Here is a 17,316-nt window from a genome sequence, read left to right on the forward strand (position 1 = left end):
TATCACAGCTCCACGTGGTGTTAACCCAGCTTTTCTATGACCCTGAAGGACAAATCTGCCTACCTAGGGCACTATTTAGGAATGAGGAAGAGGATTTATCTTGGTAGATTTTGTATTTTGTAGACTATTACAGCTCCACATGGTGGTAACCCAGCTTTCCTAGGACTCTGAAAGACAAATCTGCCTAGTTATTGGTGTATTTTACTCACTATAGTGCCAGCATATTCTACAGTGCTTTACAGACATAATCATGTCTCCTCTAGCAAGGAGCCAGATCCAGTTGCCAACCCCCCCATTCTTGCACAACCCCTTTAAGAGACCTTCTCACTGCTCTTAAATCCTCATCTGAGCTAGGATTATCATATACTTAGTAGATAAAAAGCTAACATGTAACATGCAACACTTTCTCCACCAGTAGCTTTTCAATACATAAGGATCGGCTAGTAAAGGCTTCATTTTAAAAGCACAAAAAGCATCCAATGGTGCAGTGCATGAGATGTCAGAATGACCAGGTTATGTGGACCATACCAGTGGCATGTCATGACATGCACAGCATATTTAACAAATGGGTAAATTCCAAAACAGCAGTCAACAAGTTCAGCCCCCCCCCCCCCCCCCCCCCAAGACAGCACATCTCCAACCTGGTTAACCTCCACCGGGCAGGGAACCATTAGGCAAAACTGGATATTCATATATCCATGGTTCTCTTCCTAGGTTGAAGGTCGCTCTTGCGAACACTATTTTATACAGCATTTGGCAATTCCATTGACCTGATCAAGGTGTAATATTTTCTGGTTTTCCTCAGAACGCAGACTGGGACATCTCTTTGGCGTTTCTTCCTTACTGCATTCATCTGTACCAGACACATATAGAATAAGATGTAAAAATACTTTTAGCTTAATTTACCAAAGGTAAAGACTAAAAAAGGAACAAATTAGTGGCACATATGTACAGCTCCTCGCAGCAAGCATCAGAAGATATTCAAACCAACAATTCCAAATGCATCAGATTTATTAGGAGTTGTGCAACTTTTAATTAGGAGCTGTTTTTGCCAATCATATCCTCAAATTTTACTGGTGTAAAATAAATGTGGGCCATTATTTATTTGTGATCTTCACAATAACCTCCAAACCATTTGCCTTGTTCACAAAGTACAGTTTTTTTCAGCCAAAACCAAGTCTGGATCCAAATGGGAAAAGTGCATAAGTTTTCCATATGCAGATTTTTCTCCTAATTCACAGAAATATCCACAGGTAGCACGAATGTGGCAGGTTTTCAGTGCTCATTCCATGTTTCAATGTGGACCAAGGCCATAAAGATTTCCACAATTCATCACAGACTGCTGGTTTCTGCTGTTTTCACATGATATTACTGTCTTCGTGCTGGTTTTGTTGCAGTGATGTCACAGTTTATTTTATTTTTTTGTAAGATCACAGTAATACATAGGTCCTGTAAAAGACGGTGAGGTTGTATCTCCCATAGGTATAAGATATTGAGGTTTTGGTACCACACCCCACAATTGTTGAGGCACCTCAACCCCAATATCTCAGATAGATGCTGGAGGTGCGGAACAGGAATGGGATACTCTTATACATATTTTTGGGGAATGCCCATTGATATGTCCTTTTTGGAGAATGGTTCAAGGTATCCTATTCCAACTTTTGGATACAATCCTTTCTTTTACTTATTAAACATGCCTCCCACACCTCAGAGAAAACACTCTCTGGCATTGATATTACATATTTTGACGGCCGCTACATGCCTTGTTGCCAGCTTTTGGAAGAGGACTGAAGCACCTATACAACTTGACCTCATCACTAAAGGTTATGGACATTAGGAGAATGGAACATCTCACGGCCATCATGAATAACCAGGTTGACTGATTTGATCCCATTTGGAAATTATGAAAACATTATTCCTGTACACGCCTGTAGAGGTTATACTACCCCCCTCCCTGTTTATCCTTCCCTCTCGTGTCCTGTTGTAGCCCTCCTTCTTTCCATTTGCTTGCCTATTCATCTTTCTTTCTTTCTCGTATGTCCTTAGTAAATGTATAGACTTTATAAGAATTAAAGAAAAATCATAGGGAGCACAATAAATAAAAGAAAGCATTTGATGTACTAAGGCAAGTAGGTATCATAACTAGTGAAACACAGACTAATCTCCAAAATAAACAATTAACTTAAAACTGGAAGTTGTCCATCTAAAAAATACTCTGGGTGTAAGAGTGGATGAAAGGATGAGGAAAAGACTAATTCATTAAAGGGGCTGTCTGAAGGAAACTGGACAACCCTCAGGGTCCACCTGCAATAAGGAACTGGTAAGGAGTCAAGTGGGTGTTCCTACCCAGTGACTCATAGTTATAGCTGTAAACAGTCATAGAGATAGAGCTGTCAGTCATTGAGTGTGACTAACGGCATGTAACCCAACAGTGGCGTGACACTTGGGGACATGTCACCACTGAACCCCTTCCACGCTGAAAGTCATGTGAAGAGACACCCTGGAAGCCACAGAGCCATTAGTGAGCAGGTAAGTATAATGCTCTTCACAGGTCCTGCTGAAGAAGGGGGGGTGGGGGTTAAAAAATATTCCAGAACGCCTCTTTAAGGGAATACGTGGATTATGGTAGCAAAGCAGGTTATCAGACTTTGGGTTATTCAGTATGGAAAAAGGACAGTTTAAGAAGCTACCTAATTTTAATGGACAGTACAGAGATCTCTCTAATTAAAACAAAGCATCTCTACACCGCTTTTTCCCTTCCTGTGAACCAACACAGTAGATTAATAGGTTGGACTTCATTGACATTAATTGTTCTTTCAACTTTATCAATTATATAACTATATTTTATACTTATTTTTATAACAAATCCAAGCGAAAAAATGCTACTAAAACCACAGCAAAAAAAAAAAAATGAAACAGAAAGGGAATACAGATATTAACAAAACAAAGAGCACCAAACTTTACCAATAAAAACTAAGAAAATCTCTTCTTACCTGGCGATGTGAGGGTCTGGTGATTCTCCATCATGATGTCCTTGTATCGATCTTTGTGTCCTTCTAAATACTCCCACTCCTCCAGGGACAAATAGACAGCGACATCCTGACACCTTATAGGAACCTGATATACACAAACTTAGTGGGTAATAAGGGTCACCATGGAATTTTTGCTTTTGAATTGCAGTTAGCAAATACCTGGTTATGATAATCCATAATATACTGGTTTATTCTATATGATTATTTTATTATGCCTTTTATATATACAGACGTGGACAAAATTGTTGGTACCCTTTGGTCAATGAAAGAAAAAGTCACAATGGTCACAGAAATAACTTTAATCTGACAAAAGTAATAATAAATTAAAATTCTATAAATGTTAACCAATGAAAGTCAGACATTGTTTTTCAACCATGCTTCAACAGAATTATGTAAAAAAATAAACTCATGAAACAGGCATGGACAAAAATGATGGTACCCCTAGAAAACACAGAACATAATGTGACCAAAGGGACATGTTAATTCAAGGTGTGTCCACTAATTAGCATCACAGGTGTCTACAACCTTGTAATCAGCCATTGGGCCTATATATATGGCTCCAGGTAATCACTGTGTTGTTTGGTGATATGGTGTGTACCACACTCGACATGGACCAGAGGAAGCAAAGGAAAGAGCTGTCTCAAGAGATCAGAAAGAAAATTATAGACAAGCATGTTAAAGGTAAAGGCTATAAGACCATCTCCAAGCAACTAGATGTTCCTGTGAGTACAGTTGCACATATTATTCATAAGTTTAAGATCCATGGGACTGTAGCCAACCTCCCTGGACGTGGCCGCAGGAGGAAAATTGATGACAAATCTAAGAGACGGATAATCCGAATGGTAACAAAAGAGCCTAGAAAGACTTCTAAAGAGATTCAAGGTGAACTTCATGCTCAAGGAACATCAGTGTCAGATCGCACCATCCGTCGTTGTTTGAGCCAAAGTGGACTACATGGGAGACGACCAAGGAGGACACCATTGTTGAAAACGAATCATAAAAAAGCAAGACTGGAATATGCCAAACTACATGTTGACAAGCCACAAAGCTTCTGGGAGAATGTCCTGTGGACAGATGAGACAAAAATCGAAGTTTTTGCCAAGGCACATCAGCTGTATGTTCACAGACGAAAAAATGAAGCATATCAAGAAAAGAACACTGTCCCTACTGTGAAACATGGAGGAGGCTCTGTTATGTTCTGGGGCTGCTTTGCTGCGTCTGGCACAGGGTGTCTTGAATCTGTGCAGGGTACAATGAAATCTCAAGACTATCAAGGAATTCTAGAGAGAAATGTACTAGCCAGTGTCAGAAAGCTTGGTCTCAGTCGCAGGTCATGGGTCTTGCAACAGGACAATGACCCAAAACACACCGCTAAAAACACCCAAGAATGGCTAAGAGGAAAAAATTGGACTATTCTAAAGTGGCCTTCTATGAGCCCTGACCTCAATCCTATTGAGCATCTTTGGAAGGAGCTGAAACATGCAGTCTGGAAAAGGCACCCTTCAAACCGGACACAACTGGAGCAGTTTGCTCATGAGGAGTGGGCCAAAATACCTGCTGAGAGGTGCAGATGTCTCATTGACAGTTACAGGAAGCGTTTGATTGCAGTGATTGCCTCAAAAGGTTGCGCAACAAAATATTAAGTTAGGGGTACCATCATTTTTGTCCATGCCTGTTTCATGAGTTTATTTTTTTACATAATTCTGTTGAAGCATGGTTGAAAAACAATGTCTGACTTTCATTGGTTAACATTTATAGAATTTTAATTTATTATTACTTTTGTCAGATTAAAGTTATTTCTGTGACCATTGTGACTTTTTCTTTCATTGACCAAAGGGTACCAACAATTTTGTCCACGTCTGTATATACTACTAATTTACATACATAATTTACATCGAAAAATTTGAATATTGTGCAAAAGTCCATTTATTTCAGTAATGCAAATTAAAAGGAATTGCATTAATGCCGCTTAAAATTAGAATTTTGTTAAAAGGTTCAATATTCTAGGCTCAAAGTGTCACACTCCAGTCAGCTAATAAATCCATACCCCCTGAGCAAAGGGTACCTTAAAATTGTGACTTTGGGGTTTCATAAGCTATAAGACATAATCATCCAAATTATAACAAATAAAGGCTTGAAATATCTTGCTTTGCATGTAATGAGTCTCTCTCATATGTTCGCTTCACCTTTTAAGTTACATTACTGAAATAAATAAACTTTGCACAATATTCAAATTTTTCGAGTTTCACCTGTATATACTGTGTAAGAAGGTACCTGGAATCATCGTGGATGGAAGGTATGTGTCACCGAGGTTCCTGGCCTCGGTGAAGTAAGAGCCGGTATTTTATGTGTTAGCAGAGGCTATTGCTAATTGAAACCTTGAGATTTAGCATGGCTGTCATAGCTGATCCGGGACGGCTCTTACTGGGAGTAGTCAAAGTGCTGGGTGCGTGACTACTTCCCATGTTCTAGGCTGGGTTTTGCCAGGCATAAAAACCAGCCAGCACTGCCAGGTGTGTAGATTTACCTCCCTCTGACAGTGGAGCTCAGGAGTCTGTGTGCTGTGAACTGAGGGCTGTGCTGGGATTTGAGGTTTGAGCCGGGCTGGAGGACTCAGCCCCCTCTAAAGGCAAACAGGCCGCCTATGTGCTTGATGAGGCTGAACTGCTAACCGGGTGTGAATTAACACCCAGGATAAAAGGTGACTTTTATTGCTTATTGACTTTCCTTGTGTGTGAACAAACACCAAGCCATCTGCGTTTTGTGATACACCTTATCTGCATTTTGTTTTACACCAATGTGTGAATAAACACTGCTGTTTGATTCAAGAACTGTGTACTTTGCATCTATACTGCATCCGCTAGTCCTAACTACCAGAGTGAATCCCCACAACTGAAAATAAACTTAAATTCAGCCCTTCAGGGAAGTAACTACCAAAGCGGCAGACCATGCGATTGCTATGGGGCCCAGGGCAAGAGTCTTAGTTTGGATTTTCTTTTCTACTGGAGATGAAAAACTTGGCCAGGACTCTACCCTCTAAAGGAACAACTTTTAGCAAATGATGCAGTGGAAAAATTACCCAAGGGTTTAGACAGAAAAACTTCTGTCCTGTGTGGGGGCCTATTTGATATGGGGCCCTTACTTCTCTATGTACACCACTGCTTCTATTATAGGCAGAACATCCAATTCCAATATTATTATTGGACATTGTTAAAGGCGTTCTTTGGGATTTACATATTAATAACCTTCCCCTAGGTAAATCATCAATATGAGAACAGCAAGGGTCCATCTATTGGGACCCCTGCAGATCAGCTGTACAAAGAGATAGCAGCACACCATGAGCGTTTAGACCTCACAATCGTCACAATCATGGGTCACATGGCTTAGGCGCTGCAGCCTTCAAGAGAATAGTGCTGAGCTGCTATACCAAGCAGAGCCGCTTTCCAATGGATAGTGCTGTGCTTGGTAAGCTGCACTCACGAGAGCCACCTCAAAGAGTTGATCCTGAGGATAGGTTATCAATATGTTAATACCGGAGTACCCTTTTAAGGCAGTCAGATTTTCTTTCACTTTAAAATATTAAATTATGTTTGTGTTGTACTTAATAGATCTTACAAAATAAAATGCAATTATTGTGTAGAAACAATGGGCAGATAGCAGCCATTCATGTATGATGTATTACCTGATATATGTTTTCACAATAAAAATAAATTATGATTTTTCGCATTTTATATGAATATATTACACACTTTCCTAAATATTTTATTTTATTTATGGTTAGAATAGCTGTCTTTCTTATGTTTAATATATATGTGATCTCTTTCCTAAATATAAGGGAAGAAACATTTTACTCATCAGTACATGGGGCCATTACATAAACACACATACAGTATATATAAATATACACACACATATACTTATTTATTACACACACATACACTAACCTAAAGAATTATTAGGAACACCTGTTCTATTTCTCACTAATGCGATTATCTAGTCAATCAATCACATGGCAGTTGCTTCAATGCATGTAGGGTTGTGGTCCTGGTCAAGACAATCTCCTGAACTCCAAACTGAATGTCAGAATGGGAAAGAAAGGTGGGCTACAACAGCAGAAGACCCCACCGGGTACCAGTCATCTCCACTACAAATAGGAAAAAGAGGCTACAATTTGCACGAGCTCACCAAAATTGGACTGTTGAAGACTGGAAAAATGTTGCCTGGTCTGATGAGTCTCGATTTCTGTTGAGACATTCAAATGGTAGAGTCCGAATTTGGCGTAAACAGAATGAGAACATGTATCCATCATACCTTGTTACCACTGTGCAGGCTGGTGGTGGTGGTGTAATGGTGTGGGGGATGTTTTCTGGGCACACTTTAGGCCCCTTAGTGCCAATTGGCCATCGTTTAAATGCCACAGGCTACCTGAGCATTGTTTCTGACCATGTCCATCCCTTCATGACCACCATGTACCCATCCTCTGATGGCTACTTCCAGCAAGATAATGCACCATGTCACAAAGCTCGAATCATTTCAAATTGGTTTCTTGAACATGACAATGAGTTCACTGTACTAAAATGGCCCCCACAGTCACCAGATCTCAACCCAATAGAGCATCTTTGGGATGTGGTGGAACGGGAGCTTCGTGCCCTGGATGTGCATCCCTCAAATCGCCATCAACTGCAAGATGCTATCCTATCAAGATGGGCCAACATTTCTAAAGAATGCTATCAGCACCTTGTTGAATCAATGCCACGTAGAATTAAGGCAGTTCTGAAGGCAAAAGGGGGTCCAACACCGTATTAGTATGGTGTTCCTAATAATTCTTTAGGTGAGTGTATATACACACACAGTGCCTTGAAAAGGTATTCATATCCCTTGAACTTTTTCATGCTACACCCACAAATTTTAATGTATTTTATTGGGATTTTATATGATAGATCAACACAAAGGAGCAAGTATGTGTGGAGTGAAAATGATACATGGTTTTCAAAATTTCTCATAAATAAAAATCTGAAACTAGAGACTAGGGATGAGCAAATCGACTTCAACTGCTTCATCCGAATTCGATTTGCATAATACTTTGTTGCAATACTATACAGAGCGGTACCACTTGGAACCGAACTCGAGTTCGGTATTAAGGTTTTTTACAGTAATAATTACCTCACAAAGTTATTACACAAAGTCTTGCAAGCCAATACATCCTAATACTGTACGGAGCTCCCGCTCCGTACAGTGTTACAATGGCATTTTATGCGAGTCGACTTCGGAGGAAGCAGCAGTAGAGACATACCCCAAAAGACTTGCAGCTGTAATTGCTGTGAAAGGTGGTCCTAGAAAGTATTGATTCAGGAAGACATACGACATTTTCCAGATTTTTATTTTATAAACATTTTTGAAAACCATGTATCATTTTCTTTTCACTTTACACACTTGTTACTTAGTGTTGGTCTATCACAATTAATCAAAATACAATACATTTAAGTTTGTGAGTATAACATGAAAAAATTAGAAAATGTTCAAGGGGTTTCAAGGCACTGCATATATTACACATACATTAAATATTGTACAACCCCAATTGAAAAAAAGTTGGGACGCTGTGTACATTGTAAATCAATGTAAATAAAATCTCACAGACCCATATTCTATCCAAAATATAGAATATACAGAATGTAGAACATATATCAGATGCTGACAGTGAGACATTTTACCATTTAAAGGATAACTGTCACACTTAGACCCTAATTTCTAAAAAAGTTACTAATAACATGATATTCCAGAATCAGTTACTATTAGACTGACTTACCCCATATTTAATAAGATTCAGCCCTTAGCAACCAGTCTGCATAAAACTGCAATCTCCCTATTCAGTTAAGATGGCCGCCACTGCCCTCACCCTGAGGCTAATCCCGCATGCCCTCACTGGCAAGTAACAATAGCCCCCCAAAAGTGTCAGCAACCAGAGCCCTCCCCCTAAAGGGTTAATCTCCTGCAGCACAAAGCGGTCCTCTTACCACATGTTGCTTTCATTTATACACTGAGCAGATGGCAGATGGCCCTTCCCTGCTCTGCGCTGCTTCAACTATGCATTGTCCAGCTCTGCTGAGTGAGGGAGCGTCTGCCAAGCGCAGGGACAGGGAGAAGTGCACACAGCCCAGGCACTGTTATCAGCTGCTGGGGAGGACCTGGCTTTAATCATTTACTTACAGTCCCTGTCTGTCAGTAATGTGACCTTGCACGCTGTGAGCTTCTGCGTCCTCCGTCCTACAACAGATAGACGGACCATGCCTAGCAACCCTATTTTAAGCACAGGTAAAAGTAGGCAGTACAGGGAACAAAACTGTGGAATTAAGGGGTAATTGAATACACAGTGAAAAGCTGAAATAGGGCCACCAAGGAGATATTAATCACCACAATCCAATACTCCCAAAAAATAAGAATACGACAATTATACTTTAAAGGGGTTCTCCAATATTTTGATACTGATGACCTGTAAAGCGGTTGTACTTGGTATGGAGCTCAGTCCCATTCACTTTGATGCCAAGCACAGACGCTATACAATGTACAGCACTGTGCTTGGTAAGCCACAAGAATACTCAAAGGAGCGCTGGTGCCTTCTCAAACAGCTGATTGGCGGGGGTCCGGAGAGTCGGACCCCACCGATAAGATACTGATGACCTATCCTGAGGATAAGTCATCAGTATCAAAATCTTGGAAAGCCCTCAAACAGCACTGCATTAAAAACAGGCATGATTCTGAACTGGAAATCACTCAGGAACACTTCCAGAAATTAATGTCTGTGAACACAGTTAGCAGTGCTATCCACAAATGCAAGTTAAAGCTGTATCGTGCAAAGAAGAAGCCATGTGTGAACATGATCCAGAAACCATGTTATCTGGGCCAAAGCTTATTTAAATTGGACTGAGGCAAAACAGAAACTGTTCTGTGGTTAGGTAAACCAAAATGTGAAATTATTTTTGGAAACCACGGAGGCCGTGTTCTGCGGACTCAAGAGGAGAGGGACCATCCAGCTTATCAGGGTACAGCTTAAAAGCCTACATCTCTGATGGTATGGGGATGCATTAGTGTCTATGAAATAGGCAGCTTACAGATCTGGAAAGGCACCATCAATGCTGAACAATACATAGAGGTTTTAGAACAACATATGCTCTCATCCAGACAATGTCTCTCAGGAAAAACCTTGCATATTTCAGCAAGACACGGCTTGATCAAATACTCCATCCATCCCAAAAGCATGATTTCAGAGAATAAGATTCTGGGTTCTGCCCTGCCTGCAGTCCAGACCTTTCCCCAATAGAAAACATTTGGAGCATCATGAAATGAAAAATCTGGCAAAGAAGAACCAGATCTGTTGGCAGCTAGAAACCTACATCAGACAAGAAAGGGACAACATTCCTCTGCCAAAACTCCACCAAATTGGTCACCTCACTTTCCAGATGTTTACAGACTGTTGCTAGAAGAAGAGAGGATGCTACACAATGGTAGACATGGCCGTGTCCCAATTTATTTGAGATGTGTTGCTGCCATCAAGTTCTAAATGAGATTACTTTGGACATCTGATATGTGCTCTATGTTCTATTGTGAATAAAATATGACTATGAGATTTGTAGATCATTGCATTCTATTTTCATTTACATTTTACACAGCACACAAATAAGTGTTATGTAATGTATATATGCATGCATACATTACATAATAAAGGTCTAAAATGAGAACAACCCTTTAGTAAGCCACCTGGATAATAGTAGTTAATTTAGTCTGAGTAAATATTCTACTGCATTGGAAAGATGTCTATCAGAACCTTCAAAGGGGTTTTCTGGGAGTAAAACACTGATGACCTATCCTCAGGATAAGTCATCAATATCTGATCAATACAGCCTGACTCCTGGCACTCCTGCCAATTATCTGTTGAAGATGGTTGGAGCAATCCTGTGAGCACTGTGCCCACTTCCTAGGTCAGTGACATGTTTATCATGGCCCATGTGCAGTGAATGGGCCTCGGCTGCAATACCAAGCAAAGCCACTATGCAATGACCAATGCTATTATTGGCATGCTGTGAGGAGGCCATAGCATTTGTTGGAGTACCGCAGCCTCTTCAAACAGCTGGTTGGTGGAGCTGCTGGGAGTAGTACCAATACCGAGCAGATAATGATGACCAGTCCTGAGGACACAACATTCGACTCCTGAAAAACCTCCTGATGTAGGTCTGTAGCTGTAGTGGGTACCACGTTAGGGTCTTTTTACAAGGACATATAACTTATTGAAAATAGCACCAATCAATGAACTACAAAGATGATCAGTGCCTGTTTTATCTTTCAATTTCACAGGGTAATTATCAGTAGGGGTTTGAAGAAACGATTATTCGTACCATCGATTGTTCAAACCCCTCATCACAGAGATACATTGTTTTTGGCAGCACTTTCCCTGTGTGCACATGTAGATGTTCTGCTGTCAGATGATTTATATGCTAACAGAAACAATGCAATCACCGGCAAATAATCATTTATTCAATTGTCAGCTGAATGCTGGGAAAGTTTAAATAGGGCAATGATCAGTTTGGTTAACCATCTAATCGGTATGAAGCCTCCTGAGGATTGCACATGTTGGATTTCAACTGCCCAATCCTCCTGTTTTTGGGGATATACAGTCTGCCTTTCCAGACCACACCTCTGGTTAGTATTGAGCAATGCTACTATTACAATTTTATTTTAAAAAAAATACTAAATAAAAAAAAAATACTGTAAAATATTAGAAAACATGGATAACGTAAATGTAAAATAAAACTTTGAACAATACATTGAATGGGATCTAACTGGTCCACCTTGGTCTTAGTTTGTAAAAGCATGACAGCTGTTTGAAATGTATTTATTTTCCTCAATTATATAGCACTGACATATTCTGCAGCACTTTACAGACATTACATTTACTTAATATGCTCACAAACAAACTCTTCTATAAGTTTGTCTTTTGAAGTGTGGGAGGAAACCCACGCAAACATGGGAAGAAGATACGACCTCTATGCAGATGTTGTCCTTGGTCAGATTATAACCTAGAACCCCAGTGTTGCGAGGTACCAGCACTAACCACTCAGCCACCGCACTGACTTATTGTGATGACTGACATAGAAGTCGTGGAAATATCACAATAAAAAGATGACATTTTTATATATTCCGAGATATTTCTATGCTTCATTGGCATAAGGTAACACGATCAGGGGCGTAGCTAAAGGTTAATGGGCCCTGGTGCAAGAGTTCAGCTTGGGCCCCCCTTCCCTCAGTGCACTGTGTGTCTTCTTATGAGGCACAAGGGTCTTTGGGCCCCCTAAGGCTCCTGGGCCCAGTAGCGACTGCTACCTCTGCACCCCCTATAGCTACGCCCATGTAACACGTTGAACGACATGAATCCGTACACCACATTTTGACTTAAAGAAGCACTTAAAGAAGTGTTTTTTTCCTTTTTTTTTTATTTGACCCTCCCCACCCTGCGTTTGTAAGCTACTGTTATGGAGGTGGCCCACGCCAATGGCCACTCCACTGTCCCTGACAAGGTCCAGTTGCCGTTCGCGCCTGTTCTCTGGTGGCAGGACGCACCAGTCTCTTCTTTCTCATCAGACCTGGCAGCCCAAGTAACTACTGTCTCTTCTCCCAGGCTGAGGCCTGCTTCCTGCTGGTACTGCCTCTCACTTCCTGCAGGGAATGCACACTCACTCCAGCTCTTAAAGGTGCCAGGGCACACACACTCTTGGCCAGTCAACGACTGGTCACCCAGGGGCATGTAAGGCACTTTTCCTTGTGGTAAGGTGCCTCAGAAATAGGTTCCAGGTCGCTAGCTCCTGCAAAGGTGTGCTGCTTACATTTGTTTGACTCTGTACCGACTACTGCCAGTTTCCTGGATTTTGACCTTTCGCCGCCTGTTCTGACTTCTGCCTGATCTCCATACTGACCCTGAGCTGCTGCCCTGACCTCGGACTGCATTTCACACACTCTGTCTGCCCCGACCTTGACCTGTCCCTGACTAAAGTTTTGCCTGAGCCCTCTGTGTTCTGCACCAGTGTCTCTTGACCCCTGTGGGTCAACAGTCATTTGAATAGACTCCAAATCTGTTCAAGTGACATAGTGGGTCCAAACATACTGTGTAACAGCTACACTGGGCAGACAGAATTACAATTAAACACATTACTGGCCACATTATTGCAGGATAAAAAACTCTTGGCTGCTTCTGCATCATGTGACTTATGGTTTGAACAACAGACTCCTACAGCAGCTGCTGTGACAAGTAGAAGTAAGATACTGTTATGGCAGTGGGTGTTGAATCACTGTATCAACCAAAAGATTTTATGTTGGGCTACTACTAAGGGCATTACCCTGCCAGTCCCCTGGTATTCACCCTGTACAGGGATCTGGACTTCGCTACAGAACCACCAGGCCACTACATCTTGAAGGAGTCTCTGTATGATTGACAGCTGACCCCTAGAGTTAACAGCCATCAATGCTGAGCACCAAACGATCAAGAAAAAAAAAAAAAAACATAGTCAGGGACAGGCTGAGTTCAGGGCAGGCAGAGTATCTGCTATATGGTAAACAGTCTGAGGTCAGAAGTCAGAACATGGGCAGACAACAAATACAGTAAACCTTAGCAAGTTACTAGCAGGCTAAAATCCTATTGCGCAGGCACCTTCCCACAGGGGAAGGGGATGTGCCTTAACCCCTTCTACCCCGGGCCAGTTTTCACTCTTCTGCCCAAGCCATTTTTTGCAAATCTGACATGTGTCACTTTATGTGGTAATAGCTTTGGAACACTTTTACTTATCCAGGACATACTGAGATTGTACTTCATGATAGTCATAAATCTGAGTCAATATATTTCACCTTTATTTGTGAAATTTCAATTTCTTTATTTTTATAATATAGATAGTAATGCCTCATATAATAATTATTACTTTACATTTCCCATATGTCTACGTCATGTTTGGATCATTTTGAAAATGACTTTTTTTTTGGGGGGGCTGTTAGAAGACTTAGAAGTTTGGAAGCACACCCACTTTTTAAGTACCAGTTGAGGTATGAAGTCACTTTGTGAGGCTTACATAATAGAAACCACCCAAAAATTTTAGACTCTACACCCCTAAAGGTATTCAAAACTGAGTTTACAAACTTTGTTAACCCTTTAGGTGTTTCACAAGATTTAATGGAAAATGGAGATGAAATTTCTGAATTTAACTTTTTTAGCAGATTTTACATTTTAATCCATTTTTTTCCAGTAGCAAAGCAAGGGTTAACAAAAAACCTCAATATTTATTACCCCGATTCTGCAGTTTACATAAACACCCCACATGTGGTCATAAACTGTTGTATGACCACACGGCAGGGCGCAGTAGGAAAGGAACGCCATATGGTTTTTGGAAGGCAGATTTAGCTAAACTGGTTTTTAGATGCCATGTCCCATTTGAATCCCCCCTCATGCACCCTTACAGTAGAAACTCAAAAAAGTGATCACATTTTGGAAACTACGGGATAAGGTGCCAGTTTTGTTGGTACTATTTTGGGGTACATATGATTTTTTATTGATCTATATTATGTTTTTCGTGAGGCAAGGTAACCAAAACATTTATGTTTTGGCACCATTTTTATTTTTAACAACATTCATCTGACAGGGTCCGTAACAACCTGCTCTATAAAAATAGCACATGATCTAACGTGTCAGACTGACACGTTAGATCATGCGCTATTTTTATAGAGCAGGTTGTTACGGACGCAATGATATCAAATATGTCTATTTTCTATGTTTGTTTCAGTTTTACATAATAAAGCATTTTTGAAAACAAAAATTAGGTTGTTGTATCTCCATTTTCTGAACGCCCTATTTATTTATTTTTTCTGCCGATCTTCTTGTGCAGGGGCTAGTTTTTTGCAGGTAGAGTTGAAGTTTTTATTGGTACAATTTTTGGGTACATATGATTTTTTGATCATTCATTATTACACTTTATGGGGCAAGGTGAGCAAAAAATTGGTTGTTTTGGCGCAGTTTTTATTAATTTCTTTTTACAGCGTTTAGCTGAGGGATTAGATCATGTGCCTTTTTTTATAGAGCAGATCGTTACGGACGTAGCAATACCTAATATGTCTACTTTTTCTTATTTATTTAAGTTTAACACACACAATAATATAATTTTTGAAAATAATGATATTTTAGTGTATCCATAGTCTGAGAGCCATAGCTTTTTTATTTTTTGACTAATTAGGTGAGAACTCATTTTTTGCAGGATGAGGTGACGGTTTGATTGGTATTATTTTGGGGGGTGTATGTCTTTGTGATTGCTTGGCGTTGCAATTTTTGTGATGTAAGGTGACAAAAATTGCTTCTTTTTTTTTTACACAGTTTTTATTTTATTTTTTACAGTGTTCATCTGAGGGGTTAGGTCATGTGATATTTTTATACAGCTGGTTGTTACGGACGTGGCGATACCTAATATGTATTTTTTTTTATGTATTTCACTTTAGCACAATAATAGCAGTTTTTAAGCAAATAATAATCATATTTTAGTGTCTCCATTGTCTGAGAGTGATAGCTTTTTTATTTTTTAACCAATTCTCTTAGGTAGGGTCTCATTTTTTGCAGGATGAGGTGACTGTTAGATTGGTACTATTTGGGGGGGCATACGCCTTTTTGATCACTTGCTGTTGCAGTTTATGCGTTGTAATGTGACATAAATTGCATTTTTTTTACGGTGTTCATCTGAGGGGTTAGGTCACGTGATATTATTATAGAGCTGGTTGTTATGGACATGGCGATACCTAATATGTATATTTTTTTAATGTATTTCACTTTAGCACAATAATAGAAGTTTTTAAACAAAAAAATGATGTTTTAGTGTTCTGAGAGCTATAGTTTTTTTATTTTTTGGGCGATTATCTTATGTAGGGGCTCATTTTTTGCGGGATGAGGCGACGGTTTTATTGATACCATTTTGTGGGACATACGCCTTTTTGATTGCTTGGTGTTCCACTTTCTGTAATGTAAGGTGACAAAAATGTATTTATTTTTACAGTTTTTATTTAAATTTTGTTTATGGTGTTTATCGGACAGGGTGGATCATGTGATATATTTATAGAGCCGGTCATTACCAACGCAGCAATACCTAATATGTGTTTTATTTTTTTTCTGTTTTTTATTATAAAATAAGGGGAAAGGGTGTTTTTTTTTCTCTTTCTACTTTATTACTTTATTAATTTGATAAAAAACACTTTTTAAACTTTTTTTTTCTTTACTTTATTTCTGATGTTCACTTTTTGGGGTCTGTATTGTAATGCATTGCCTGTTCGTGTACTACAGTGAGAAGTACATGAACAGGTTGCCTAGGAGACCCAGCTGGATCTCCTTGGCACCCATAGAATGCAGGTCCCGACACATCGAGTCCCCGCCACAGCAGCGCGATGAGCTCCCTCATCCGACACAAACCCCTTCTATGTCGCGGTCAGCGCGGACCATGGCATAGAAGGGGTTAATCCGTCGGCATCGACTTTTACAGCGATGTCGGCAGATACAGCAGGGGCCCGGCTACCAGGGACTGGTGGGCCCCTGCAGTGATCCCGCGCACACTGCTCTGGCTCCCGCCCGATCACCATGACGTACTATTACGTCAAATTGCAGGAACACAGTGGCTTCCATGATGTAATAGTATGTCATGTATCGGGAAGGGGTTAAAGGCTATGTACACCTTCAGGGAAATGTATTTTATCTTTACATTTTACTCATTTGGGACTAAATAATACGGAGCCGTTCTGTCACAAAAGATTAACTGTTTTTATAGCTGCATGAATCCTACTTTCACTTATCTCTAAATGACTAAGAAGTCATAAACACTTATTTAAGCCACATTCTTATCAGTAAGATAAGGACTAAGCTATAATAAAGTATTTATAATGTCAGAGAGATAAGGAGTCCATCAGTTCTCTGCCTGACGGAGCAGAAAGAAAATTCTGATCCTGCTAGTAGAGCATCTCAGCTGTACAGAGAAAAGGACTCCATATTTTTATTAACGACCAATTGAAAAAATGATTTTTATCTCATAATGAGTACAATGCATTAATAAAATAATTGCCCCCAAAGAAGCCAGCCATTGACTGGTGCAGATTAGGCATACTGGCCCTTTAGGAGCCGGTGAGGCATATGCACCCTACGGGCAGAGAAGGAGGAGAGGTTTTATTTAGGGAAAAAAATAATTTTTTTTATATATATATATATATATATATATATATATAT

At 40.0% G+C, this 17,316-nt stretch overlaps 1 protein-coding gene across 1 annotated transcript in view; it reads right to left on the minus strand.

Moving 5' to 3' along the window:
- The window catches only part of LOC122941327 (oocyte zinc finger protein XlCOF6-like), a 59,675-nt gene that overhangs the window by 40,652 nt on the left and 1,707 nt on the right, over positions 1–17,316 (minus strand). The window contains exons 4-5 of the mRNA XM_044298458.1: positions 2,994–3,117; positions 771–853 (exon numbers count right to left, since the gene is read on the minus strand). Coding sequence (XP_044154393.1) covers positions 771–853; positions 2,994–3,117 — 207 coding nt within the window. The remainder of the gene's footprint in view (positions 1–770; positions 854–2,993; positions 3,118–17,316) is intronic.

Source organism: Bufo gargarizans, chromosome 6 (genome assembly GCF_014858855.1).
Source record: "Bufo gargarizans isolate SCDJY-AF-19 chromosome 6, ASM1485885v1, whole genome shotgun sequence".
NCBI lineage: Eukaryota > Metazoa > Chordata > Amphibia > Anura > Bufonidae > Bufo > Bufo gargarizans.